This window comes from Oryza sativa, chromosome 10, assembly GCF_034140825.1.
Source record: "Oryza sativa Japonica Group chromosome 10, ASM3414082v1".
NCBI lineage: Eukaryota > Viridiplantae > Streptophyta > Magnoliopsida > Poales > Poaceae > Oryza > Oryza sativa.
The window spans coordinates 17,384,911-17,412,069 of record NC_089044.1 but is presented as its reverse complement, the minus strand read 5'-3'; the positions used below and the strand labels follow the sequence as shown (position 1 = coordinate 17,412,069).

The window sequence follows — 27,159 nt, the reverse complement described above, 5'->3', positions numbered from 1 at the left end:
GGAGACTCTGGATCGGGGACGACGGGCGGATGACGCAGGAGCGCGCCCGCAGCCTGGAGTGCGCCCTGGGGCGTGCTGCCATCGCCGTAGACGAGGAGGCGACGCTCCCCGTCTCGCCGTCCTTCTCCATCACCCGTGGATGTCGAAGTCGCAGATCCTTCTACCCTCTCGAGCGCCTCCTCCCGCCTAGGACTTTGGCGTGGAGGGGGCGGTGGAGTACGAGCTCGACGGCGTGGGTTTGGCTCCCCGTCGTCACCGCTAACACTCGGAGAGAGGTTGTGCGCCTTTGCTTGTTCAGCCATTGGGCTGAACAGGAAAAGCTTGGCGCACACGAAAGAGTGCGAGAGCTTAGAAGAACACACGCAGAACCCCCTACCTGGTGCACCAGATGACGGAGCGTGGGGCTCCTCACCGGGAGACCGCGCAGGCCCCCCTTTGCCGGTTCGGCCGGGGGCCCTGGGTGAGATTCTAAGCTCCTAGTCTGTGTGTGGAAGGTTCGCGAGAATGGAAAAAGCACAAGACACGGGCGATGTATACAGGTTCGGGCCGCTGAGAAGCGTAATACCCTACTCCTGTGTTCTGGTGGATCTGTGTATGAAGAAGCTACAAAGAGCTGGAGAGCCAGATAGCTCTTATTCTAAAAACCCTCTCCAGATCATCCCCCCTTTCAGCCCCCTCTCTTAAGTGGGCAAGGTCCTCCTTTTATATCTCAAGGGGATACCACATGCACCACTTCTCCCTCTCTCTCTTTTTGGGTGGGAGCCCATCCTATCTATAGTAAAACTTGGCTTGCCTTCTCTTGGAAGCTGAAACACTGCCTGTTTTTGAGTGTGGCCACGCGTCCTCGTTCGTCTGACCTCGGGGATCACCCTGTCATCTCTTCATAAATGGGCGGAGATTTGCAACGGCTGCTGCCCGAGTGACCCTTCTGATGGGACGGCCCATACCTACCTCCACTCCGCCGGAAGCAGGTGCAACGTGGGAACACGGTTGTCTTCTGGCGACATAACCAGTGTCAGACCAGTCACAGACCGGTCACCTTTGTCCACCACGTGTCAGTTTAGCAATCTGCATGTTCGCCCTTCTTCATTAAACGTCTTGCTTATAAAGGTTGGGATAAAGCCTGGCATATATCTGACCAGGACCAACGTGCCACCCCCAGGAGCTAACACGCCGGCTCCGGCTAGGGACGAGTGCTTGGAGGCTCTCATCCTGACGGGATGGGGCGAGGCGTGCGTCAGACCGCCCGTCGCCACCTAACCCGCAATCTGACCGGTCTGTGACCAGTCACAGACCGGATAAACGAGCGCGCTGTACTGCATTACGTGTGGCGTGACGTGCTCACCCAAACCGCAATAAATGCGGTTAGGTGAGCCCCGCTGCGCTCACCTAACCCATACACGCGGCGCAAAACCCACAAGGGGTCGGGGCGCCTCGGCCCTCGGGGCCGAGGCGGGAGCGGTCCGACCCCCTCGGGGAGACAAAGAGGAGGGCGAACACATCACCCTCGGGCCCGACGCCCCCCGAGGGTGCCAGGCCACGTGGGCGATTGTGTCTGCCTCAAGCCTCTAGTCATGATACTCCCGGTCCCATGTCACCGACAGGTACATTAGGAAGGAATTACTTTAGTTTGAAACTTATCATAGAGGTTTGTCCTTAGTGGATCGGTGAGAAAATGTACTGATTTGTAATTGTCGACGAGAGTACCCCGAATTACATGAGGGATGTGGATTTGTGTAAATTGTTTGGGAGGAAAGGATTATAGAGAATTTATTGGCCTTGGAATTTGGTCGCTATATGTTATGAATAAGCTTTCTTGGCTTCTTGTTTAACGTGGTGAAGACACACATGACCCATAGATATAGAAAAGTACCATAAGGGTTTTTTTAGGCTATAGTAAGCTCAAGATTGACGAGGTATGTATCATCTTTTGCATATTAATATGTTCCTCTCGTGCTTTCATCGAGTGACTAGATTATCTTTATTGAAAGGGCGGTGAGATGTAGATGAAGCTACACAAGTTATATTAAGGTGGCATGAGGACGCTCACTATTGATGGCAAAGTAACATGATTAAAAACACCCCCTTTGTTGCCTTATAGGGGTAATTAAACAATAAGCGAGGTAACGCCTTAATTTATGTGACTAATAGTGATTAGGATATGGATAGGAGAAGGAGGAAAGGTAGCCTAATATGACTCATAAAAAGCTCAAATTCCATTCACACCAATCCAAAAATTCAAATAGATAACCTAACACAAATATTAAGAGTCTCTCCTCTCAAAAAATACCTTCACATTGCTGCTTCTCCTTGTAGACCGCGTCTTACCTCACTTCAGTGTTTTATGTTATTTTCTCCCATTGTTCTAACTTGGATGGATTCTGTGTCACCGTGTCAGCACTCCTTCAATGACTCAATGTATCGATATTGGTTCACCGACTCACGATGGATCTGACGCATGGGAGAGAAGAGAGTAGGGGCTAAGAGCTAACGGGGAATAACATGGGATGATATGAGCAAAAGAATAGGAAAATGATGTAGTTGTCGTTGTCTTTAAGTCTCATTTTTCTCTACACTATGCCCTTAAAGCGAACGGTATATTTTACTCGATACATCTTATCCAGTGGTGGAGCCAAAATTTTCCAAACCTAAAGCTCAATCAGTTGAATTTATATAATTTTGCCTTTATCTTCTAGTTTTTGAAGTTCTAAAAAAAAATTTCAATGAATATTTAGGACCAGGAGTAGGGCTACCGCCCTAGTTGCCCTATTCCTATCTCTGTCCCCTTACTGATGTTCTAACAACTAGCATGATAATAAGTTCAGATATACTTAAAACTTTCTATTTTGTATTGCCGATTTAGATTGGATTTGTAAATTTCAATTACGATTATCTGTTAACTATTTTATCAAGGACAATTCAAATTATAAAATCTACATCGTCCATCTAATTTCCAAAAGCAATATACTAGAACTTTTTCCTTCACGACACGATCTAAAACCGTCCAATCTTAGAAATGCACGGATTGATTTTGATCAACCATGTCGGTTGCTGATGAAACGACGAACCCACGCAGTGAGCCCGACCCAACACCCCGACCGGCCGCGCCGCCGCCCCCTAAAACCCTAAACCCGCCGCCTTCCCACCATATATACACTCCCATCAACAAAACCCAACCGTTCCCCTCTCCCCGCGGCTCCGCCATCCATGTCGCTCGACGGCAGCTTCTCCGCCGCCGCGGCCGCCGCGCGCCTCCTCGCGCGGTGCCCGGCCCTTCGCGCGGACCCCCGCGTCCTCGCGCTCGCCTCCACCGCCGGCGGTGGAGGGCCCTCCCGCGATGACGTCGCCGCGGCGCTCGCCGAGCCGCTGCTCCACCCGCGGTACACCGTCCCCGTCGTCGGCTGCTTCCTCCCGCTCGCCCCGGCCCTCCTCGACCGCGCCGTCGGGCTGCTCCGCGCCGCGGGGGCAGCCGCCCTGCGCTCGGACGACCCCGCGGCCCGCGAGGGGGAGGAGGCGGGGGAAGGGGACCTCCGGGTCGTGGAGTTCTACCTGTCCAGGGGCAGGGGCCTGCGGCTGCACGAGATCGCGTGCCTCGCGCTCGCCCGGGCCCTCGACCTCGCCCCCTACCTGCTCCGGTAAAAATGACGGCCGCTTCCCCCCCTACTGTATGCTGTTCGTGCCATGGTTAGGTGGAATTTAAGTTCCGGGCAGTGTTTGCAGCTGCATTTAGTACAGAATTGGACTCGTCATTCATCAATCTGGTGCGGAACAAATGCCCCTTCTTCTAGGCACCAAGCCTTGATAGGCTATGATGATCGATGAGCCTTCATGCTCTGTAGTCAATTTAAATGGATTTTATGTAGTTCCAATATTTGTGACAACTGACAAAATCCAGTTGAATTTGAGTTCATCTAAGTTTGGGGCTATGTCGATTAAGCTTGTTTGATTGTTGGGGCAGCATTGCACGTCTCTTTCTCTTTGTTATCTTTGATGAACACTGCCACGTATGGGATGTATGGTCTGGTTCAACACAGTCAAACACCATATTTCCCCCGATCACAATTTCACGTGTAACAAATGGGAATATATCCTATGCACACAAGCTTCCCGTGCACACTCCGTGGACACCAACTAGCAAATGTCACAGAAAATTATAGAAAAAATTGTACACATACTTCCAGTAGTATTACACCTACATGGACCCTTAAAACTGTCAGTTTTTTTCACTTTTTTGTTACGGCTAAAACATAATGAATTTGAATATGAGCTTTGCAGATATGTGTAATACTATTAGGAGTAAATGTCCAATTTTTTGTAGAATTTTTTGTGACATTTGCTAGTTGGTGTGCACGGGAAGCTTGTATGCATAGGATATGTTCCCATAACAAACAGGCATCACGAAGCACTAAAAGTTGTGCACTTGTAAATAACGAGCTGAGTGGAGAGCTATGTGCCTATTCCATTTTCTAAGGTGATGTATAACCACTCGAAAGCCCATTTGTCAAAAGGTAAAGCTAATGTACTCAATCTATAGTATAAAGACGATGCATACTGGGGACATAATGAACAACAGGTCTGTTTGTGTTAAAAGTCTAATTTGTCAAGTGACTGCACTGAAGGAAAGCCTTGCCTCCTGTGGAGGGTTAAGTTTGCTCTCCTGTGTTCGCAATTCTGGTGAGCTGGAATCCTCAAACAGGCAACAGGCAATTTTTATGGATCAGTAAGAAGCTAACATGTGTTTGGACTTAAAAAATCCCTCAGTATCTTAAGCTAGCAGCTGATCTATGTTTAGAGCTTACTCATTTTATGCTTCAGTATGTCATGTACTGAAAGAGTAATTTAAAAAGCCACTACCAGGATCAGTGACAAAGAATTGAAACAAAAACCTGTACGTACTGGTTTGTCTGTTTTGTCGAGTAGCATTTTTTTTACACGTGCTCACAAATAATGAATTAGAGTGCACATTTGGTTTGGAGTTTAGATAAATTCTATATCAAACTGTACCTAATTATTACTATTTCTTTCATCTCTTGACCATTTCACTTACGATTCTCTATGCAACTACAGCATGCAAGTGGAAATATGCCATATATATAACAGTGATCTAACAACTGTCTGTTGTTATTTGTGGCAGGCATTTACTAAACTACTTTAAGTTTGCTCCACCACCATTCCAAAGGTTTCTTTCTGGAGGTGTTCCGTCACAAATCCCAATCAAGGTTGTACGTTTTCATGTGTTAAGCAAATGTCTTTGCCTTATCCCCTAAGTTGTTGCAAAACTTATGTCTAGTCTACAGCTTGTTTGAAATGCAATAGTCCCTGGGGTGTATTCCAACCCACTCACTGATGTACACACAAAAAAGATGAGGCGTATTATTTTTCTTTAAATAGTGTAATCCACCTATTGAACTTTTTCCCCTTGATACCATAACTTAGTATGTTCTTGATCTTTACAAATAGGTTAATCATTGCTGATATACCCATACGTTTCAAATCTTTTCTTTTTGAGAAAATTCATTGGCACAATGTTATGAGAGTTCTTTCTCTTCACACCCCCGCGGCATCTTCAACGGTTACTTTTCTTTTCTTTTCTTGAAACCTTGTTTTTTTTATCCTGTTTATCTGACCAATGCTTGCACATCATAATTCATTCCACTATCGCAACTTGCTCACCTTAATACTGGCAAGCACTCCTGCTAATCTTGCACTTGGCGTTGGTGAAGTACTTAAAACTTAGAAATTATTATTGGTACATGCTATTTTTCTTAGGAAGAGTATTTGCGACATGATAAAGTACATATATCTGCATATTCTTCATTGGTTTGGGAGTTTTATGTCGATGGGGCTTCTGGATTGTCTACGGTTTTATTTTGTGTAAACTTTCCATTGACACATATCCTCTTGCTTATGTGTTGATCTGCTGTTTTTCATAGGATCCCATAATTTCCAACTTTCCAACTTTTACTGGGTCATCAGTTGATCTTAATAATTTGACTGTTGACAGTTAATTTCATTTGTTTTCAGGGACTTCATTTGTTGCTTGATGCCACCCAAGTATCATATCGGTTTCTAGAATTGGAGCCAAGAGTATTTTGTGAACAATGGGACTGGTCTTGCTTTTTAGACCTTGTATATAGTACTGCTGACTACAGTTTAGTTGACGATTCACTTTATAGTGTTGTGTTGGATTTAAGATGGTGCGCTATACAAATACTCATGGTGGTTCTGAAAGCAAGTGATGAGGCTGTTGAAAGTTTTGGTCTAGGAGCAGACGAAGCATTTACATGTTTCTTGAGGTTCCTTCTAATGCTTCTTTTCTTGTATTGTTTCCCCTGGATGTTGATCAACATAAGTTTATAATAGCTGGTTATGCTTTTAGATGGAAGGAGTTTTGCACAGATACTTCCTTGGAGAAAGCCTCTTTGTATCTTCAAGCCGAAGAAGTTGATTGTAAAACTGATGCAGATGGACTCACTTGTTTGGCTGATTCTTTGCCAGATTGGCATGAGTTTTCTGTGGGACGGCAGCATGGCAGTGGAAGTAATATATGGTGTGAACAAATTCCTTTATTTCCCTATTTTTCTGTTTTTCTCGCTGCACTCATCTTGCTTACACTAATTTTCAATTGTTCCCTCTGTTAGTCCATTTGTGCTCACTGCTACTTTGAGAAAGAGTTACGAGGTAGCTTTAATGGCAGTTAACCAGAAGTGGCCCATACTTCTCTATGGTCCTGTTGGTGCTGGAAAAACAGCACTAATTAACAAGCTTGCACAGATTGGTGGAAATCGAGGTATATGCTTTCTATTTTATAACCAATATAAATTGAGGTATATGTTTATGGACTCTGCTAGAAGTATTTTATGCAAGTTAAAAAAATTGCCGTTAGATGAATAAAAAAGAGTATGTAATCCAATTATAATGTGACACATTTGGAATATTCCCACAACAGAATAAAAGGTTGGTTGAACTCTGATCTTATCATTTCTTCAGAGCATAAATGAGGGAGTTGAGTAAATGTAAAATTAGTTGCAAGATTCATTGGGCCTGTTTGTGCATATGATCTGAGAAAGTTGCATTCGCAATCTGGTTTTAACAACTTACAAGTTTTCTATGATAATGTCAGAGTCATTCTTGTTTTATTATTGAATAGCTCAGTTTGGCATTGATGATTCAATGACGATGTTTTTATGTTTTCTACTTTGTTCAAAATCTTGGATACCTCTAGGCCTTCTTTACTAATCACGCTATCCCCAATAATGCTGCTAATCTTCTGTGCATGTTTTTATTTGCAGTGCTCTTCATCCACATGGATGAACAAATGGATGGCAGGACCTTAATAGGAAGTTACGTTTGCACAGAAAAACCTGGTGAATTCAAGTGGTCTCCTGGTTCTCTTACTCAGGTCTGTGCTGTAGGGACTGCTATTCACAGTATAATCCTACTATTGGATTTTATTTTCATATATTTCTCTGACCATACTGTGATGAGCAGGCTGTTATCAAAGGTTTCTGGATTGTGTTTGAAGACATTGACAAAGCACCCAGTGATGTGCAGTCAATCTTATTACCTTTATTGGAAGGTTCAAGTTCTTTTTCGGTTGGTCATGCAGAGGTGAAAATATCCTATTTATTTATTTATTTATTTATTTTGTTTAAGATAATTATAATTTGAAAGGTGAACTATTTCTCTAGGTTCTCTTTATATCTTCAAACCTCAGAAATAATTTGCAATAATTTTCATAAATGCCAACTACCTGGAGGTCTTTACTAGTTTGAATGTCTAATGCAGGCAGTTGAAGTTGCTGAGAATTTTCGTTTATTTGCTACAGTCACCACCTCAAAGAATGATGTTTCACATGCCCTGGAAGGTTTGTCCAATAGTTCCATAAAGTTATGACTTGCAGTTATGCACTTGAAAATTGCATAGAACTATTGATTTACACCTTTTGCTTCAGAATAACTAATGCATATTATGTTTCAGTCCATAATAACATTTCTACATTTCCACGAGCTCACAATAAGGACCAAATTAATGCCCTGTGCTAATTTGCAATCAATTTTTGTCCTTTCTTCAACCAGGAAGACTAACCTTTAGTGCTCTGTGGAGAAAAGTTATGGTGGGTGAACCTAACCGAAAAGACATGATCGATATAATTCATGGGTGCTATCCAAGCTTGGAGTCTATCTCCGCTAAACTCATTGGTAGATGCAATCTTCTTCTATTACTTTATTTGCTATGTTGTGATTGTATAATAACCAGTTATATGTATTGTAGATACCTTTGAAAAGGCCAATTTGCTGGTATCTTACCAGTTTGGTGGGCTCAACTTAGCTGGAGGTTCATCTGAATGTCTCGTGCAAAGATTTTCCTTAAGGTGCATATACCTTGAAATATATTCTTTATTTGTCCATTCATAAGAACGGCCTTCACAACTTTTATTTACCAGGGACCTGCTCAAATGGTGCAAGAGAATACGTGGAGTTGATCTCAACTTCAAGGGCCTAGGATTGTCATCTAGTTGTTGCAAATTAATTTATTTTGAGGTTTTTGCTCTCTCTTCCTTTTGATATAGTTTGATATTCCCTTGATCACAACAACTTGTCATCATGGAAAGTCTGCAGTCAATCATTTTAAACTCTGTATCCGGGTTGGTCTAGTCATAAAAACCTAAATGGTATCATCTCTCCAGAGATATATCACTATGTTGTAAAAAAAAAAACTTATGGTCAAAACTCAAAAGTTGTGCCTTGATGCCATCAAAAGACTGCTTTGACGAATAGCAATATTAGTATTATTCTGATTTTAGGAACATAGCATTATGGAAGTGAACTATTTTGTTATTGCTCTTCATTTTCAAATTTAGATTTAAGGACCTTTCCTAACATACTTCCTCCGTTTCATATTATAAGACTTTCTAGCATTGTCCACATTCATATATATGTTAATGAATCTAGACATATATGTGTTTCTAGATCATTAACATCTATATGAATGTGGGCAATGCTAGAAAGTCTTATAACCTGAAACGGAGGGAGTACTAAAAGAGTGATCCTCTGGTTTGATTTCTGAGCCCATGTATGGTTGTTAATTCCTGGGAGCCAAAAAGGGTTTAAAGTTCACAATAATTTTACATAACATTAGAGGACTATTTTAATATTCTAGAGCTAGGTCGCTGGCAGGGTGTGGCACCTAGTCTGCCCAGGGTCCACCTTTTCAGAACAGTGACTAAGTTGTGTACTGTCATTATTGTCACAAATGTAAGGGCCTGTATTAAAACAAACTATTTTCCAGACATGATTATTAATATTGTCGTTCTATTTTCCTAGATGAAATGATGGTTTATTGTTCATGAACATTGATAAGTAACTTCCTTGAAGTTGTATTCAGCCATTGGTTTTCCAGGCTCTCAGGCACCTTTTTCTCCTTCTCTTTTTCTTTTTCAATTCAGGCTGTTGATATTTTTGCTTCCTCTTTGTCATCTCTGGATAAAAGGCTATATGTAGCAAGAGAAATTGCTAAACTATTTTGTGTCCCCCATGGAGCAGAAACCATAAGTCCTTCTGACAAGCCCATTATCCAGGTATGTGTTTATTATTGTTATATACAACACCTTGTTTATTTGTCTCCTTGTAGAACTAATGATTCATAATACACAGGCTCGGCATACTGACTTGCAAGTTGGTAGAGTTACTCTGCAGTGCAGCGACAAACCAGTAATTAGCCGATCTTTATCTGGTGCATATTTGCAGAACTTCTTTTGGGGCTACTTTACTGATACTGTGCTTCAAATATGCAGGCGCTTATTCAGAAAGGGCCTTTTGCTGATATTCGGCGTGCATTAGAAGTTCTTGAGAGGGTAGCCTGCTCAATAAAGTTCAATGAGCCTGTTCTTCTCGTTGGTGAAACTGGCACTGGGAAGACTACTCTTGTGCAGAATCTTGCTTCCTGGCTTAAACAGCCGCTTACTGTGGTGGTACGGACAAGTAGTTACATAACCTACTCAAGATATTTACCACCGCGAAACCATTTATTAATTGAGTTTTTCTATCCTCACTTGGTTGTTTCCTCTATGCCACTGCAAACAAAATAATATTACATAAATGCCATAATCTCCTAAATTCCTTTACTCCATTATCTAGTAGTTGAGCCCTTGCAATCACTACCTTGTAGAATCAGGTACATGGTGCATTGACAGAGAGCAGGTCTAAGGATGGGTAGGTCATTTGCAACATGATGCCTGCTAGAATAAATGTCAAGGAACCTTTTTTTTCCTTTTGTTTTTTGTTGCAACATGGTAGGAGTTCCCACTTTTGGTGTGACCAATGTAGAATGTCAAAAATGTTCAGTGGTGATATTGCAGGTTACACATTCTCTCACAATCTTTGACATTTATAATGTGCTAATATTTTTTATTGGTGTTTTCAGAACTTGAGCCAGCAAAGCGATATTTCTGATCTTCTCGGTGGATTTAAGCCTGCAGATGCTCGATCAATATGCTTTCCTCTTTATATAGAGTTCAAAGATCTTTTTTGTCGAAGTTTTTCTGGAAAGGTGTGTCTGCTTGACCTTATTTACTGTTAGCTTGAAAGCTAGTTTATTGGGTAACTCCAGTAGATTAGAAGTTCAATACTCTATTACGTACTTCCTCCGTTTCATATTATAAGACTTTCTAGCATTACCCATATTCATATAGATGTTAATGAATCTAGACATATATATGTGGCTAGATTCATTAACATCTATATGAATGTGGACAATGCTAGAAAGTCTTATAATATGAATCGGAGGGAGTATTAGATAAGCCCTAGAAATTAAATGTAGCAGGTATTATAGTCTACTTTTGTAGACTTCAGCTGGCACAGGGGTGATTTAACTGCACCAAATAAGCTGTAGAAGCCTGAAGACTTGATCTTCTTCTTATTTACCAAACTTTTAACCTTTTCAGGACAATGAAGCTATTCTTCGCCATTGTGATGTGTATGTAATGGAGAAAAAATGGAAGAAGTTATTACGTGCTTTGGAAAAATGTGTTGAGAAAGCTCAGAAGCTAATTGATGGGAGTTCTAGGTCTAACAGTGGTTCGAAGAGAAAAAGGCCCTTGCCTGCCCAAGTTATTTCTGACTGGGACTCCTTTTCATCCAGGCTAAATGCCGCTTGTAGTCAAATTGGTTCAGAAATTGGCATGTCATTTCAATTTGTGGAGGGTGCTTTTGTATCTGCTTTAAGAAATGGCCATTGGATTTTGCTTGATGAGGTTAACCTGGCACCTCCGGAGACTCTTCAGAGAATTGGCGCTGTACTGGATGGAGAGAGTGGAACATTGTGCCTGGCTGAAAGGGGTGATGTGGACTATATTGAGCGCCATCCTTGTTTCCGGATGTTTGCATGCATGAATCCAGCAACTGATGCTGGGAAAAGAGAGCTGCCATACACCTTTAGGAGCCGATTTACTGAATTCTTTGTAGATGATCTTATTGATGATGATGATCTCCGTCTTTTTGTCAGTAAATATCTGGATGGCCTGCATGCTGCTAAAGGAGTTGCAGATAGCATTGTTCGATTCTATAAAGCAGCGAAAAAGGAGTCTGAGGAGAAGCTGCAGGATGGAGCTAATCAGAAGCCCCAATTTAGTTTGAGGTCTCTTTCTCGCTCATTAGGTTATATTAAAAACGCAGAGAGAAAATTTGGCTTCAAGAAAGCTCTTTATGATGGCTTCTGTATGTTCTTTCTTACAATGCTGGATGCCCCAAGTGCAAAAATCATCAACAACTTGATAGTATCTCTTTTGTTAGATGGAAGAGTGCCACCTAGAATTTCATTTGCTGACTACTTCGTTGAAAAGCCTAAGCTACTAAATGGTTCTGAATCTGACGACTTTTTGCGTAGCTATGTGTTAACTAACAGTGTCACTGAGCACATTGTCAACCTTGCCTGTGCTGTTTACATTAAAAAATACCCTGTTCTCCTGCAAGGTCCCACATCAAGTGGCAAAACTAGCCTTGTCAGGTTTCTTGCAGCACAAACTGGTCATGAATTTGTCCGTATCAACAATCACGAGCATACTGATCTTCAAGAATATCTTGGTACATATGTTACTGACAGCCATGGGAAGCTTCAATTTCAGGAGGGTGCTTTGGTGAAGGCTGTACGTGAGGGACACTGGATTGTGTTGGATGAACTAAATCTTGCACCGTCTGATGTCTTGGAAGCTTTAAATCGGCTGTTGGATGACAACAGGGAGCTCTTTGTGCCAGAGCTTCAGGAGACCATTCCTGCTCACCCTAATTTTATGCTCTTTGCTACTCAAAATCCACCTGTGCTCTATGGGGGACGTAAAATATTGTCTCGGGCGTTCCGCAACCGTTTTATTGAAGTGCATGTTGATGAAATCCCAGAAGATGAGCTAATCACAATTTTGGAGCAGAGATGTTCAATTGCCTGCAGTTATGCCACACGAATGGTTCAAGTTATGAAAGATTTACAAACACATCGACAAAACAGCAGAGTCTTTGCTGGCAAACATGGTTTCATTACACCACGGGATTTATTTCGCTGGGCAAATCGGTACAGACTTTTTGAGGGGAAGTCATATGAAGACCTAGCTAAAGATGGCTATTTACTTCTCGCAGAGAGATTAAGGGATGACACTGAGAAAGCTGTTGTTCAAGAAGTATTGGAACGACATCTTCATGTTAAACTCAGTATCTCCAATCTCTACAACATGGTACCATTTCATTCTTTATGATATATTGCTAATGTTTCGTTAACCTCCTTGCCTAATCTAATTAAGGAAGATGACGATTAGTGTTTAAAAAATGCTTATGCTTATTCATAAATTACACTTTGCTGTGCTGATGTGATATTATGATGTGTGATGCTGGCACTATATAGCTAGGGCATTCTAACTAAACAATTTCAAAAAATACCTTTATGCACTTAGTGGGTTCAAAATTGTAAATATATAGAAGATGTTGCTAACTGCACCCCTCTGTGATAAAAACTTTTGCTCTTTTTTTTTTTTAAAAAATAAGCCACTGGACCATTAGCCCACAGCAAGATATTGAATTTACTCCTGGTGGAATTGATTTAGTTCATCATACATTGAAAGCGGTTACTGTGATGCTACTGGAACACCTTGTTGTATGTTTGCTATTTCACTTAGTTGACATTCCCATCTGACCAAGGGTGAGCTTGTTCATCTTTTGGTGGCAGCCAAGGCTGCCTAGGGGAGCTTGATGCTTCCATTCACTGCTTGCCTCTTTCCAGCGAATTGGCTAACTGTTGGGAACGATACCCAAAGGGTGAGCTTGTGGTGCAGGACGTCAAAGCAGCCAGACCTCATGGGAGCACCGTTTGAACATTGAGTTTGTGGTTGATGCATTACAGTGTGTTGTGCCTATTAATTAAGCTACTGTAGAAATTTACTGTGAAAACATAACAACGAGTTGAAACACAAACTATAGGGAGCCTAAGTTTTTCTCTTTGATTACTCTTGCATGTGCATTCGCCTGGAAACTACAGAAAGTCTCTTTCAAATATATTACTTCTTGCATGAAATATTTCACAATGCTTTTGAATCCTTATACATTTAACTTCAACAAGACCTTTTAGTCTGTCGTATCATTGAGAGGTTCGTTGTGACTGCAGGAAGTCAGCTGTGACAATAACTTGTCACGTGAATCTATAAGACTGAGAGTACAAGAAACCTTTGGAAAGTGAGTTCTTTTTATACTTTAACATATAACATACTACACCTTTTAACTTCTCTTCATCTGATGCAATATGTATTTGTACATGCTTGCAGCATCACTTGGACGGAAAGTATGTGGAGGCTATACTTCCTCATTGAGCGTTGTTACAGGTCACGTGAACCTGTCCTCCTTGTTGGTGAAACTGGAGGTGGGAAAACAACTGTTTGCCAGGTCCTAAGTGCTGTCCTTGGAGTGAAGCTACACATTTTAAATTGCCATCAATATACCGAGACTTCAGATTTCATTGGGGTGGGTTGTTATCTCGAAATCATTGCTGGGATTCTGTTTTGTTATATCCCATTGTTTCACGCTTTAGCATTATTTTCACTGGCATCATGTTTTGACTGTTATTGGCAGGGATTCTGTCCTATACGTGATAGGTCAAAAATAGCGATGGAGTTCAAACATCTGATTACAAAAATGAAGCAGCTGAAAATATTCATTCATGTTGCAGGAGATATGGTATGTTCCTTTGGTGCTGGCATATGATATTTCATCCCTGTGTATTGAGATAAGTCTCAAAATATAATATAACTATACTCTAATATGAAAAAAAGCATGCATATAATCATACTATTGACTGAAAACTACATGTACACGTGCAAATGCAATTACAAAAAAAATCCTACAACACACACGTCTATGTAAATTCGTCTATATAAGATCTAGAATGATTCCGCATAGAACAGATCACCCAGATCATATTTTTTTAAACAGTAGAGATTATATATAGTACATTTGATGTATAACTAGTTTTCCATGATGTGCAGTCATTTCCTGCTGATATATCTGGAGCTGTTAGTGTGGTGAATCACATCGATGAAATACTTGATAGATACATAAAGGAGAAGGAACTGTTCCCACAAGTGCCACCTCATGATTTTGCCGCCATGGAGCAAATTAAGTTGGATTTGATGCAACTTCACAAGAGGTGGCAGGCAATTTTCCTTTGGCAGGATGGATCGCTTGTGCAAGCAATGAAGAATGGTGATCTTTTCCTAATTGATGAAATTTCTTTAGCTGACGATAGCGTACTTGAACGACTGAACAGTGTTCTAGAACCTGAAAGAAAATTGGTATGCTGTCTTTTTCGGGTTGCTATTTTCTGCTTGAACTCTATGCTTTATCCTTTAGTAAAGTAGCAGTGCACACTACATTCGAGATAATTATGTTAAAGAAAAGGAACTAGGCTTGCAGATTGAAGGATTTAATTGATCAAATTGCACATTAGGGGCATAAGTAATAAAGTTGTGTACTTTACAGAACTACTATATAAAATAGAAACAATCCTATTTAACATAACTATTAGGGACATAGTACAATCTACCTGCAGGTAATCTGTGCATTGCTGAATTGTTCGGTTTTAATCCATGTTATAGATTTATGTGCCAGTTTGTGGTATGCTTTGGAACCCACGTATAGGAAGTCCTTAGAACTTCTGGTAAAATATTTCTGTTGCAGGTCAATGTAAGATGTTTCCTATTTGTTAATACTTAATTAAAACATGAAAGATTATGTAAACCTTCAGAAGCCTACCACATCACCAAATGCATCTTTACCTCCTAATTAAGAGGAACCAACCATCACAGTTTAAATATTCAGGATACATATTTCTTACACACCATACTTCATTGAAGTTCTTTTTTGTCCTTGCTAAACAAGATGCTTGTCAGATACTGCATCTTATACCTATTTTGTCGTGAGTCATACAAGCCATTTATAGTTTTGCTTAGTTGTTGCTTGGTCCCACCATTAAGCAATGGAAGATTACTTCTAGTCCTCTACATTGATTGTTATTGTTTGTGAGGACTGTACCTTTGTCTATCTTATCATGCACTTGTCTATCCACTCGTGAAATTCTTTGATTCATAAGGCTGTGTTAAAATATCAACTTTTTTTTGAACTTCAGTTTCATTTTAATGTTTACTCCTACTTTTACTGTTGTAGTCACTGGCTGAGAAGGGTGGTTCTGTGCTAGAGAAAGTAGTAGCACATCCAAACTTCTTTATCCTTGCGACGATGAATCCAGGTGGTGACTATGGAAAGAAAGAGCTTTCTCCAGCTTTAAGAAATCGTTTCACAGAAGTGTGGGTTCCTGCTGTCACTAATGTTGATGAACTTAAGAGCATAGCTATAGAGAGGTTCACAAATGCTGAGGTTTCTTGCTTTGGAGATTGTATTGTTAATTTCTGGATGTGGTTCAACCAGTTGCACACTGGAAGAATGCTCACAATACGAGACCTGTTGTCCTGGATTTCATTTATCAATGTGACAGAGCGAAATCTTGGTCCACAACAAGCTTTAATACATGGTCTGTTCCTTGTTTTACTAGACGGGCTCACATTGGGAATGAATGTTTCTAAAACTGAGGCTACTGAATTGAGAAGGACTTGCCTGTCCTTTCTTCTAGAAGAGCTGCAGAAGGTCGAGGGAAAACCATTAAACTCAGACTTACATGATCTAAAGAACTATGGCTGGGGTGACCATACAAGAGAAATTGATATTGGTCAACCGGATCATTTTGGCATCATGCCATTTTATATTGATACAGGTCATTTTACTCGCAAGCAACAGGGTTTTCAATTCATGGCACCAACTACCAGTAAGAATGTTTTCCGAGTGTTGCGTGGCATGCAACTTCCAAAACCTCTTCTGTTGGAAGGTAGTCCTGGAGTTGGGAAAACAAGCTTAATTGTTGCATTAGCTGGATTTTCTGGTCATAACGTTGTGAGGATAAATCTATCTGAGCAGACAGACATGATGGATCTTTTAGGTTCAGACTTGCCAGTTGAAGGGGAAAATGGAATGGAATTTGCGTGGTCTGACGGCATTCTTCTTCAGGCTTTAAAAAATGGGAGTTGGGTTCTGTTGGATGAGCTCAATCTCGCTCCCCAATCTGTCTTAGAGGGTTTGAATGCCATTTTGGACCACCGTGCTGAGGTCTTTATTCCTGAGCTTGGTCAGACGTACAAATGTCCACCGTCCTTTCGTGTCTTTGCATGTCAGAATCCTTCGTCGCAAGGTGGTGGGCGGAAAGGCCTTCCGAAGTCCTTCTTGAACCGCTTCACAAAGGTTTATGTTGATGAGTTATCAGAAAGCGACTACTCATTCATCTGTAAATCACAATATCCATCAATCAAGGATGACATTCTAAAAAAGTTGATTTCCTTTAACAATAGACTCTACATGGATACCATGATACATAAGAAGTACGGCCAAGAAGGATCTCCTTGGGAATTTAATCTACGTGATATTATTAGGTCTTGTGAGATGATAGTTGGTGCTTGTGAGACAGCAAGAGGATATCCAGAAACCTCAATGGTTGACTGCTTTCTAAATACAGTCTACCTTCAACGAATGCGAACTGTAGCTGATCGCGAAGAAGTTGTCAAGCTTTTTGAAGAAGTCTTTCAGACAAAGTATAGCATTCATGAAATAAAAATGCTTTATGTTAATCCACAGTGTTTGGTGGTTGGAAGTGCATCTATTAGAAGAAATCGCGTCCACTCTTGCAAAGTTCAGAATAGCCAACTCAACATTCTCCCTGGTACCCTCCATAGCCTTGAAGCTGCCATGCACTGTATCAATCAAGGTTGGTTGTGCATTCTTGTTGGACAACATTCATCTGGGAAAACCTCATTAATCCGCTTGCTTGCTCAGTTATCTGGCAATACATTGAACGAAGTTAATCTATCTTCGGCAACTGATGTGTCAGAATTGTTGGGATGCTTTGAGCAGTATAACTTTTTTAGGCACTATAAAGTGGTCATATCTCAAGTTGAGCGTTATATTGATGAATACTTCAGCCTGAGTCAATATATACAGTGGAAGAGTTTGGTTGCAGACAGGAAGACATTGTTTGTAAAATGGTTTGAATTTGTAATTGCAAAGAAGTTCTCTTCAATTTGCATTTCAACCCTTGTTGAAATGAGCAAGAATTCATCGTTGCCATCATTGAGCTTGGTCAGGGACATAGTTGAGGATATGAAGTGTGATATGGAAATGTTTGACTTGCCTGTATCCTTCAATAAAGATGATTTGAGTAAAACACTGAGGTCTATCTATTACTTGCAGCAGAGTGAAGCTGTACACCAACCAGTTAAATTTGAATGGGTTGCTGGAGACTTGATCAGGGCTATTGAATGTGGTGAATGGATTGTTTTGGACAACGCAAATTTTTGTAACCCTACTGTACGTTTACAAACCCTTATGAATTTTACCTTTTGTCACCTTATTTTTCTTTTGCTAACAATTCTATTCTATTAACTTTGATTCTAGGTTCTCGATAGGATAAACTCTCTGGTTGAGCAAGAAAGGTCAATTGTAGTTAATGAATGTGGTCTTGTGGATGGGAACCCTGTAATTCTGAAGGCCCATCCCAAGTTCCGAATGTTTTTGACAATTAATGCAAAACATGGTGAGGTTTCAAGAGCTATGCGAAACAGGGGAGTTGAGATCTTTCTGATGAACCAGAATTTAAGTATAAACGGATGCAGCAATGCGGCTGAGGATAGTGAGAGGAGGGACATTACACGGTTTCTAATTTCCTGTGGCATACCAAGAATGGAGTTGGTTTCGTCTATGAGTGAAGCACACTTGTATGCAAAAGCTGCTGGATTGCGTCTTGGTATAAACATTACACTTCTTGAGATAACAAGATGGGTTCAATTGTTCAAACAACTTCTAATTAAAGGAAATCAGTTTCTTTGGAGCCTTCATCTAAGTTGGGAGCACACTTACCTGCCATCATTGGGTGAAGTGTGCTCTAACATTGTCGAGGAGGGAAAACTTAGGTTTTTGGTTCATTTTGATGTTTCTTCAGCTGATTTGCATTATGGATTTTCGTTATCCTTGCCTGGTGGTTGGCCAGTTGAACAAAAACTAAAGGACTTTATCTGGTATTCAAAGGAAACTTGTGTCCAAAGAAATTGTATGTATTTGCAGTCATTGGGTTCCCAATACGCTGCTTATCAGATAAGCACTTTGAAAAGTAATTCATCCTTGTTGGGACCTATCACTAGCATCCACCCATATATTCTGCCTGCCACGAGTTTATTAGAACTGCAGTTTCCAACCGTTTCTGATAAGCAGTCTGTCAAGCCTTGTGTAACTGGGTTGTTCAATTCAGAATTAGCTGATCAGATGCTTTTTATTGCTGCAAACTGGGTAATGGAGCAATCTACTGAAAATGATCTTAAATTGTATGCCATATGGTTCAATTGGTGCAATCACCTTCTCCAGCCTTACTGCAACTTCTTTGAGAACTACGGAAATATACTTAAGAAAGAAAGTGACCATCCTATTTGGCATAGCATCCTTGAATGTTACAGGGAAATAGTTGCTTATCACAAGATTGATGTTGTTGCTCACCCTATTCCATTGCTTTCAATGAGATTGCTGGATATGACTTGTTCTGTTACCCTTAAAGATTGCCATAACCGGCTTCGCAACTCTCGTAATGGTTTGAGCTTGTTGCGACTTACTTTGCAGCAATGGCAACTCGAGACAAAATTTCCTGACCATGGTATAATGGAAGTCACTATGTTGCCAGCATTGAAGTCCCTCAGGTGCTTGGAGGGTGAGGTACTCAAGATGGTTGTGAAATCACGGAAACTGCTGCAGATATACTCTCGTCTCATTGATTATCACAGGTCAATATGGAAGATGATACTCTTATCTCAGTTTGAGGGCTTGCCAGTTGTTTGGAATCTTTTGAAGAAGGAAATACTAAAGTTGCAACCGAAATTCCCAGTAGAAGTCGGTATCTTTTTGGTAAGTAACCATCCTTTTCTTTGCATTGTGAATTTGTGATACCACATAATGATTGGATAATGATACCATGGTTATACAGATGGAAAGTGTCAATCTCAACAGCCTCCAAGATTTCAATTTACATTATGACAAACCAACTTTGTGGGTTTATGGTGGCCACCCTATTGTACCATCATCTGGTAGAATCTTCTACAAAATCCAAGACATCTTAGCATTTTCTGCAGCTGTTTGGCCAAGGAAGAATCTTCTGAAGGGACATTTTGATGGTAAATTATATATTATGGATCAGAACATTTATAAATCTTCCAGATCTAATCATCTTGTTGATTGCAGACAACCAACACTTCGTTGATGCTATGTTGTCAGCCAATCAGGATCTTAGAAACCTTGCGATGGAAGGTACTCTTATATTTGTCCAACAGATCTTTTTGAGGCTGTACATTGGAATTGCTTCTATAAGCCTGTATTCAGAGGCAGCTTCTGTGTTTGTAGAGTTCTTTTTTGTGGTCTATTTTTAATCTGTATTGCTCGAATGCTTCAAAGCAGTGGAAGCACACTTAAATGCTCGAAGTGCATTTTTATTTAATTTTGCAGTGTTAGCTTTGGTTTCTTTTTTCCCTCGAAAACGCAGAAGAGCTGCATTTCATTACTTAACTTTGGTTTCTTATTACTGTTTTTAACTTTATGCCAAGGTCTTTCTATGGCTTCTCTTGCTGCAACTATCACCGAGGAAGAAGATTCAACAGTATTGGCCCAGTTGGATGAAGTTCACAAGGTTCTTTTGTACTCGGTGTAATGTTATATGATATGTTACCCCCCTAAAATTTATTGACTTACTGCATTTTCTTTATGCAGAGGCTTGTTGAGAAGGTTGACTGGGAGAAGAAAAATCTTGAATTTTTGTCCAAGGCTTCAACTACTGAAGTAAAATTCTGTTGCTCTGTCTCATCAGATGTTTTATGTAACATGCACGGTTTCCATGGTTGGGTAGCAAGTCTTCCTTTGCTCAACTTGAAGAGCCTGAACCTGGATACTGTGTTACTGCAACGGCTATCCAAGTGTGCACAATTGGACTCCTCTGAATCTCATCAGGTCCTCCCCCTTTCCCTATGTTAGTATGTGTGTCTCTGTGTTGTTAAACTGTATTCGGATTTTAGCTTATAGAATTTGTTGATCTGCAATCATCTCATGTATCATGTTGTTGGTACTTCATCTGCAACAACTGCCCTTCAGATTTTGTGGCATGCATATTTGCCTAGTAATTTTCTCTTATGACACAGATTATTGCAAACATTGAATATATGCTCAAGTATGCTATGGACTTCCAATTGGGATCATCTTCAAGATCTCCCTTTGAGTTTACTCAACATCAGATCATTTGGTGGATTCATCATGCTTGGGCCACAGTTGATAACGGTAAAAGATGATCTCTGCATTTTGATTAGAACATATCAATTTGTTTTTGTTTTAGCTTACAAGTTGGCACTCGAATGTTCTGCAGTGCATGTAAAAGTTGCTAGTTCTATTCTTGAAATGTGGTACAACTACCATACTTTTTTGTGGACATATTGCTCTGGGAGACCAAAGGTTTTTCCTCGCAAGACTCTTCATACAGTTCCAGAGTTATATGGAGATTTCATGATTCCTTTGTTATCTGATTAGCCCCATTTTCAGGTTCAGTTCTCAGTTACCCATGATGAAACCTGCGACCTTGCACACCTGACAAAAATGGATGCAATCGATACCATCCTGTATGATGAGTTTTATTTTCGTCCATTTTTTCCCTTTGTGCTAGAAACAGTGAAGGGATCTTTCCTTTTGATTGCTATTGTATTTCTCTGCTCCTTCCTTCTGGGCTGCTGAGATGTTTCTGCCTTAAGGGATACCAATTGCAAAGAATTCTCTTAATACCCTCCGTTTCTGCAGTCAAGAGGATTTACGTGTGATGGATTATCAGAAGAACCGTTTAGTGCTTCGAATTTCATCAAGAAACCTCTGGGAAGGTGTCTCGTTTGCGGGAAACTTTGTTCTTAGTCTACATTCTGCTGCTGATTCCCTCTTTAAACAGGTATCAGTCCATTAATCTGTGTTTGTGTTGATGCACCCTTTGGAATATATATTCTGATGTCCTATTTGCAGATCATAGTTGTCCATAAGAAGCATTTCAAGCAAGAAGAGTATAGCAAGTTAGAGTCCATCCTCTTCCAACAGTCTGAACATCGTGTAAAGGTTTGTGCGTCATTCTTCTGACGTGATTTTAGATCTCATGTACCACATGTTTTTGCAAATTGCATGCTATTATATTCTTGTTTTTAATCTGTCCCACCTCTTTAGCTCTAAGTCATGTAGAAATCAATATATTCTTGTTCATTTTAAGGGGACTGAAGCTTTGTTGGAACATGTTAAGTTCTGTTTTGGAAAGTTCTGGACGTATTAGTTTGTAAGGATTGACAACTGTAACCTTGATTTCCTGTGCATCTGTTAGTAGATATTTGTGTGTATGTGAAGCTAAAATGACAAATAACATAGTCACTTTGAACAGACACAGTGCCACATATGACAAAATATAACCCTCACAATGCTACAGATGAGTGCAGTTCCCAAACTAGGAAACAAGGATAGCTTAATACATTTGTATGGTGGTTGCTTCAGTTCTTAGTCAACTTATAATCAGATATCTTTGTAACTGTGTTTTGTAGTCATATATGAACTTAATCAAGTGATCAACAAGCTATTTTTTAAGAGGCAGTTATGTTTGAGGTACCAAAGCATCTAGGATGATGACCCATTGTGGGATCATTCCTCAAATACGGTGGGATGGCTCCACTCATTGCTTCACCTAGTATGTACGTTTGAGGGATGAGGTGATGATGGATCAGTCTATTCCATTCCTCAGACCAAACAAACTATTTAGGATCAAATGGTCAATGAATCATCTCAAACCTCAAACCAGACAGCCCATAAATGTATTCCATAGTGACATTTTTGTCTTGTTATTTCTTCTTTTCTGTGAACAATTTCCACTCTGACCATTGCAGCATCTTTGTGGACAGCAGTATTGTTTAACAAGTTATCTGTTTCGCTTTTAAGCTTTCTTTGCTGGTGGTTCGTATTTTCATGGTCTGTCTTGTTCTGTTGCAGAAAGAAGATCTTGACACTGCCTGTGCGCTGTTATCACGTTCAAGTCATGGAGTATTGGCTTCACTCGCTGGCTCGCATGAGCTAATAGGGTCCTTACTTCTGGAATTGCACTCACCGTTCTCACAGGGTGTGTTCTTTTTTATCTCTTCTCAATGAATGATTGAATCTCCATTTCATAGCTTGTTAGCCATTATGGTCTCCCTGAACAGAATCTAAAATTGTGTAGATACTAATATCATATTTTGTTTGACTTTCGAAATTGAAGCTAATGTATTCTAGTTAACTTTTTGACATTGTGATATCTGGAGACATTGCTGACAGCATTTAGATGTAGCATGGCTATGACAAATCCTATGCACTTGTTTTTCCTTACCCTGCTGTTGTACTATGAATGGTCTATTGCGTGGTATTTCTTCTTATGCTTTTCTTCTTTGTTTTTTAGTCTTTGTTTGTTCCAATAGGCACTGTGGTTTTGACTTTTGCTTTGATTTTTCCCTGAGTTTTTGTTTATTTCAACTGAACGGTGCATGCTTATTTTAACCTTTTGTGGCATGCAGGTTATTTGATGCATCTTGGGGCTGCTTGGGTGTACATTGGAGAGTTGCGCTTCCGGTTATTGTTGAGCTCATATAATCCAGATCCTGCATTCGAATCCGCTTTCATGCACTCTCATATTCTGGAAAAGATTTCACTACTGGAGCTTGAGGGAAAGGTGAACGGTCTCTTATTTCTTGGGTGCATAATGAATGAATTAACATGCTACATAGAATGCTGTGGCATGTAAACTGTTTTCTCCTTTCTTTTTTACTTGTGTTAATTAGGATATTAACAATATCTGACCTTCACTTTGCCTTTATCTTATATTAACAAAATATTTTGGTGGCATAAACAAGTGTTTTTCATGAGATATACTATTGTCATTTTCACATGACAAATCTAATTTTAAGATTTGGGTGGACACATTCTTAAAAATGACATCTATTTGAGAATGGTAGTAGTACAATGTTAACTGTGGTACTGTATCTTAGTCTGTTATCTTGGACGAAAAAAATCACAACTAGTAAGATTTGTAAGATAAAGCCTGGCTAATTATTCTGTGAGTTGTTGTGTAATAGGTTCGTCATCAGTGTGAGGAATTGGCTGGGTCTAGCTCTGAGGAAGATGGGTATGATCAGAAGTTATTGCAAGAACTCAAAACAAAAGAGAAGAGCATCCGGGCAAAGGTATATATGCTAATCCATTGCTTAATACATAATTTGAAGTTTTAAATATTCCCCATCCTATGATACTATTTCTAAAGTTCATGATGGTTCTTCCAAGCTGCTAGTATTTCTTTCACTGGTTATTCCAACAATTGTTGAGAACAGGCATATGTTAATGTCGAGACACAAGCAAAGAATGGGACATAATAATTTAATATGCTATATTAATGTTTTGAATATGAATGCAGCAACTTGGCCCTTGTTTAGTTCCAAACTTTTTCTTCAAACTTCCAACTTTTCCATCACATCAAAACTTTCCTACACACATAAACTTCCAACTTTTCCGTCACATCGTTTCAATTTCAACCAAACTTCCAATTTTGGTGTGAACTAAACACACCCTTGATGAATCTTCTCAGGACTCCTAAAAATGTCATAGCAATCTGTAGTTATCAGTATCTGTGGCTCTGTTCTGTTCTAGGTGGGTATGTTCAATGTTAGTTATAGACATATTTTGTTCTGTTGGTGATCCTACCTTTAGATCATTGAGCTTGCCTATTGGGCAAGACAGCCGTTCAACAGGTGTTAGTACTCAATATGTATTAATATAAACTACAGACCTGGTTATTATTTTCCTTACGTAATCTGTTATTGTTTTGATAACTATATATCCTTACTCACTTTTTGCAGGTTGTATTTCGACCTCCACAATCTAGGCATAAGAGCCTGATTGTGGCATGCTGTGAGTTTGAGGAACGATTGTCTGAATGCAAGTCTCTGTTGACTAGTTTAAATGGTGATGGAGTTGGGCAATTAGAGATTGATAGAGTCTGCAATTGGCAGGTTAGGTTTGTTGGGACTGGTTTATTTGTCTTCTAGCTGGATTATTTTGTTCTAGTGGCAGTTATCGCTCAATTATATTGATTGGCCCTATAATCGTGCTGTGGCAGATAACATCCAGAAATTTCATCAAGAGACTGACAGAGGAGTATGTGGAATATGTTGATTTGATTCAACCAATTCAAGTTGCTGTATATGAAATGAAACTTGGGTTGGCAATTGCTCTGTCTGGTTATCTTGAGAGGGAATATTTGAAGAAGATTAAAGAAGATGATATTGAACGAGCTCTGGTATGTGTTGCAGCTATGTTTGAATCATACTTAGTGGTGCACTTCTTTTGACCAGATTTGTATCTGTGTCATCAAACAGTAGCTGATAGTAATAAATAAACTTCATGCTATTTTGTTTCCATATGTGTAATACATATACACTGTAAAAACAGATTGTACTTTCCTTGATTAGTGACAGAGAATGTGCACAGTCCTCAATGATGCTGACGGTGCTACTTTAATCTTTTTCTTTGCTGCAGGGTGCAATTTTTGCTATTATGCAATTTCCAAGTGGATCTGCTACTGGCAATGTTTCAGTGGACATGCCCGATTTAACGAAATATGTAAATGATGATCAACTGGAAATTCGCTACAATGAGGTCAGTGACCTTGCTATGTTGAAGAAGCTAGCTGCTGTGTCGAGTCAATTGCATGTTGGTGAAGTGGCTGACAAATTGGTTAGTGAAATGGAAGTGTTTCCCTTCTTATTTCAATTCATGCTGTCTCGTTAGTTATTCAAATGTAGAGATTCAAGCTTTTCATAATGCCTTTTTGCACTCATTACAGAGGTCTCACTCTCAGATGCTAGTATCAATCCATCATATTTCTTTAGTACGGACAACATACCGTGTCTGCTATTCCCTTATCCTGGATAAAACATCTTATCTGGTATGTACTCATTCTCATTTTCACAATTACTTGAAAGGAAATGTGTGATCTTTTACCTGTTTGTCTTTGCAGTCGCTAAAGGAAACATTTGACCAGTTTACAAGCATGTGGGTTGACATGAAATCTAGTTTGAAGGCCAGGGAAAATGATGATTCACAGTATTACAAGTTCAGGTCCCGTATCATTGATATACATGATATCTTTAAAGGAGACGTGCCATCACTTTCAGATATGGATGCAGAAGGCAATGCTGTAGCAGATACTGAAGAAAAGTTAGAGCAGGATTTTCTTAAAATTATGGTATCATATGTTTGAGGATTCTCTTCCAATGCCTTTATTTCTTTTCACTTTTATGTATCAACCCCGTATTCCTGTTTATTTCAGGAGAGAACTGATGAGAAAAATAGTGCTGTTGAAGACTCGTGGGATCTCATACCAGAATCTATTCTGAAATGTATTGTAACAATACATAACCAGTTATTTGGTTCGCCAGACCTTGTTGAGAAGGTAAATAGTGACAGGAGAAAGAGATGATCTTCTGTGAACTTCTTGAACTCATAATCATATGTATGGCACTATAATTTGTAATTTTTGGATGTCCATGAGGATCGAGAAACAAAAATAACGCTATACATTCTGGCACAGCATATTTCTCTCAGATCTATTAGAAAAAAGAAGGATAAAAAAGGAACTGTTGTTCAATAATTGCTTTAGTATTGTTTAAGGAGCTGTTGTTCAATAATTGCTTTAGTGTTGTTCTGTACATAGCTAATTGGTAGTTTTTCTTTTGAATTTATTTCAGCCTAGTAAATGCCAAATTAGTGATGACCTGAAAATTCAATCTTTTATGGACTCATATCAACTGGGAGCAAGAATTCTGAAGGGTAACGTACCATGTCATTTCAAGCAGTGCAGTATTTTGACTTGCAAGAAAATAGTTCTGTATTTTGATTTGCAGTATTTTATGATTATTTTTTCAGACTTGCCAGAATTGACATCTTCAACATTTGATGAGAAACTCATGCCTGAGCATCTACTTCGTGTTTGTCTGGAATATCGACAAACTTGTGCACCATCTTTAGAATGCAACACCTATAACGCTTACAAGGTACAGGATATTCCAAGCTGTACGTTTGATGCCCAATTGTTACTAGCATATCTGATAACCTTTTGCAGGATCCAAACCCTTCTATATTGTTCAAAATGGTTGAGCCATTGACTGCACTTCAAGAAAAAGTTAGATACTTTTTGGACGAGTGGCCTGGTCATCCAGGTCTTCTGAAAATATTAGACATAATTACTTCCCTTTTGGCAATTCCCCTGAGCACTCCACTTTCAAAGGTCTGGTATCCATAAAATGTTTTTGTTTGTATATAACTTATTTGGATTGCAACTAATTATCACACAAATTTCTTATTCTTGAAGGTATTACTTGGATTGCAACTTTTGGTTGGAAAAGCACAAACATTGCAAGAAAATGACTCCAAGTTCTTCTTAAAAGGTAGTGCTGAATCT

The 27,159-nt window shown here is 39.9% G+C and overlaps 1 protein-coding gene across 2 annotated transcripts in view; it reads left to right on the top strand.

Moving 5' to 3' along the window:
- Positions 1-3,178: 3,178 nt before the first annotated feature.
- LOC4348797 (midasin) overlaps positions 3,179-27,159 on the top strand; it is a 32,384-nt gene continuing 8,403 nt past the window's right edge. Inside the window, exons 1-44 of one of the 2 annotated variants that reach the window (XM_015758650.3) lie at positions 3,179-3,635; positions 5,135-5,219; positions 6,025-6,296; positions 6,380-6,550; positions 6,642-6,790; positions 7,293-7,402; positions 7,492-7,611; positions 7,789-7,867; positions 8,079-8,201; positions 8,275-8,374; positions 8,447-8,543; positions 9,449-9,580; positions 9,657-9,713; positions 9,797-9,973; positions 10,426-10,551; positions 10,946-12,724; positions 13,648-13,715; positions 13,805-14,000; positions 14,109-14,213; positions 14,522-14,827; positions 15,699-17,942; positions 18,030-19,523; positions 19,603-19,789; positions 19,857-19,922; positions 20,216-20,298; positions 20,379-20,615; positions 20,804-20,939; positions 21,025-21,110; positions 21,204-21,274; positions 21,450-21,591; positions 21,663-21,752; positions 22,665-22,791; positions 23,222-23,376; positions 23,780-23,887; positions 24,557-24,709; positions 24,817-24,996; positions 25,236-25,433; positions 25,543-25,644; positions 25,717-25,944; positions 26,029-26,151; positions 26,447-26,528; positions 26,625-26,752; positions 26,821-26,985; positions 27,070-27,145. In XM_015758650.3, coding sequence (XP_015614136.1) covers positions 3,208-3,635; positions 5,135-5,219; positions 6,025-6,296; positions 6,380-6,550; positions 6,642-6,790; positions 7,293-7,402; positions 7,492-7,611; positions 7,789-7,867; positions 8,079-8,201; positions 8,275-8,374; positions 8,447-8,543; positions 9,449-9,580; positions 9,657-9,713; positions 9,797-9,973; positions 10,426-10,551; positions 10,946-12,724; positions 13,648-13,715; positions 13,805-14,000; positions 14,109-14,213; positions 14,522-14,827; positions 15,699-17,942; positions 18,030-19,523; positions 19,603-19,789; positions 19,857-19,922; positions 20,216-20,298; positions 20,379-20,615; positions 20,804-20,939; positions 21,025-21,110; positions 21,204-21,274; positions 21,450-21,591; positions 21,663-21,752; positions 22,665-22,791; positions 23,222-23,376; positions 23,780-23,887; positions 24,557-24,709; positions 24,817-24,996; positions 25,236-25,433; positions 25,543-25,644; positions 25,717-25,944; positions 26,029-26,151; positions 26,447-26,528; positions 26,625-26,752; positions 26,821-26,985; positions 27,070-27,145 — 11,341 coding nt within the window. In that variant the 5' untranslated portion in view covers positions 3,179-3,207. Of the gene's footprint in view, positions 3,636-5,134; positions 5,220-6,024; positions 6,297-6,379; positions 6,551-6,641; positions 6,791-7,292; positions 7,403-7,491; positions 7,612-7,788; positions 7,868-8,078; positions 8,202-8,274; positions 8,375-8,446; positions 8,544-9,448; positions 9,581-9,656; positions 9,714-9,796; positions 9,974-10,425; positions 10,552-10,945; positions 12,725-13,647; positions 13,716-13,804; positions 14,001-14,108; positions 14,214-14,521; positions 14,828-15,698; positions 17,943-18,029; positions 19,524-19,602; positions 19,790-19,856; positions 19,923-20,215; positions 20,299-20,378; positions 20,616-20,803; positions 20,940-21,024; positions 21,111-21,197; positions 21,275-21,449; positions 21,592-21,662; positions 21,753-22,664; positions 22,792-23,221; positions 23,377-23,779; positions 23,888-24,556; positions 24,710-24,816; positions 24,997-25,235; positions 25,434-25,542; positions 25,645-25,716; positions 25,945-26,028; positions 26,152-26,446; positions 26,529-26,624; positions 26,753-26,820; positions 26,986-27,069; positions 27,146-27,159 lie in introns of both variants that reach the window. The other variant, XM_015758649.3, reaches the window with a different exon arrangement.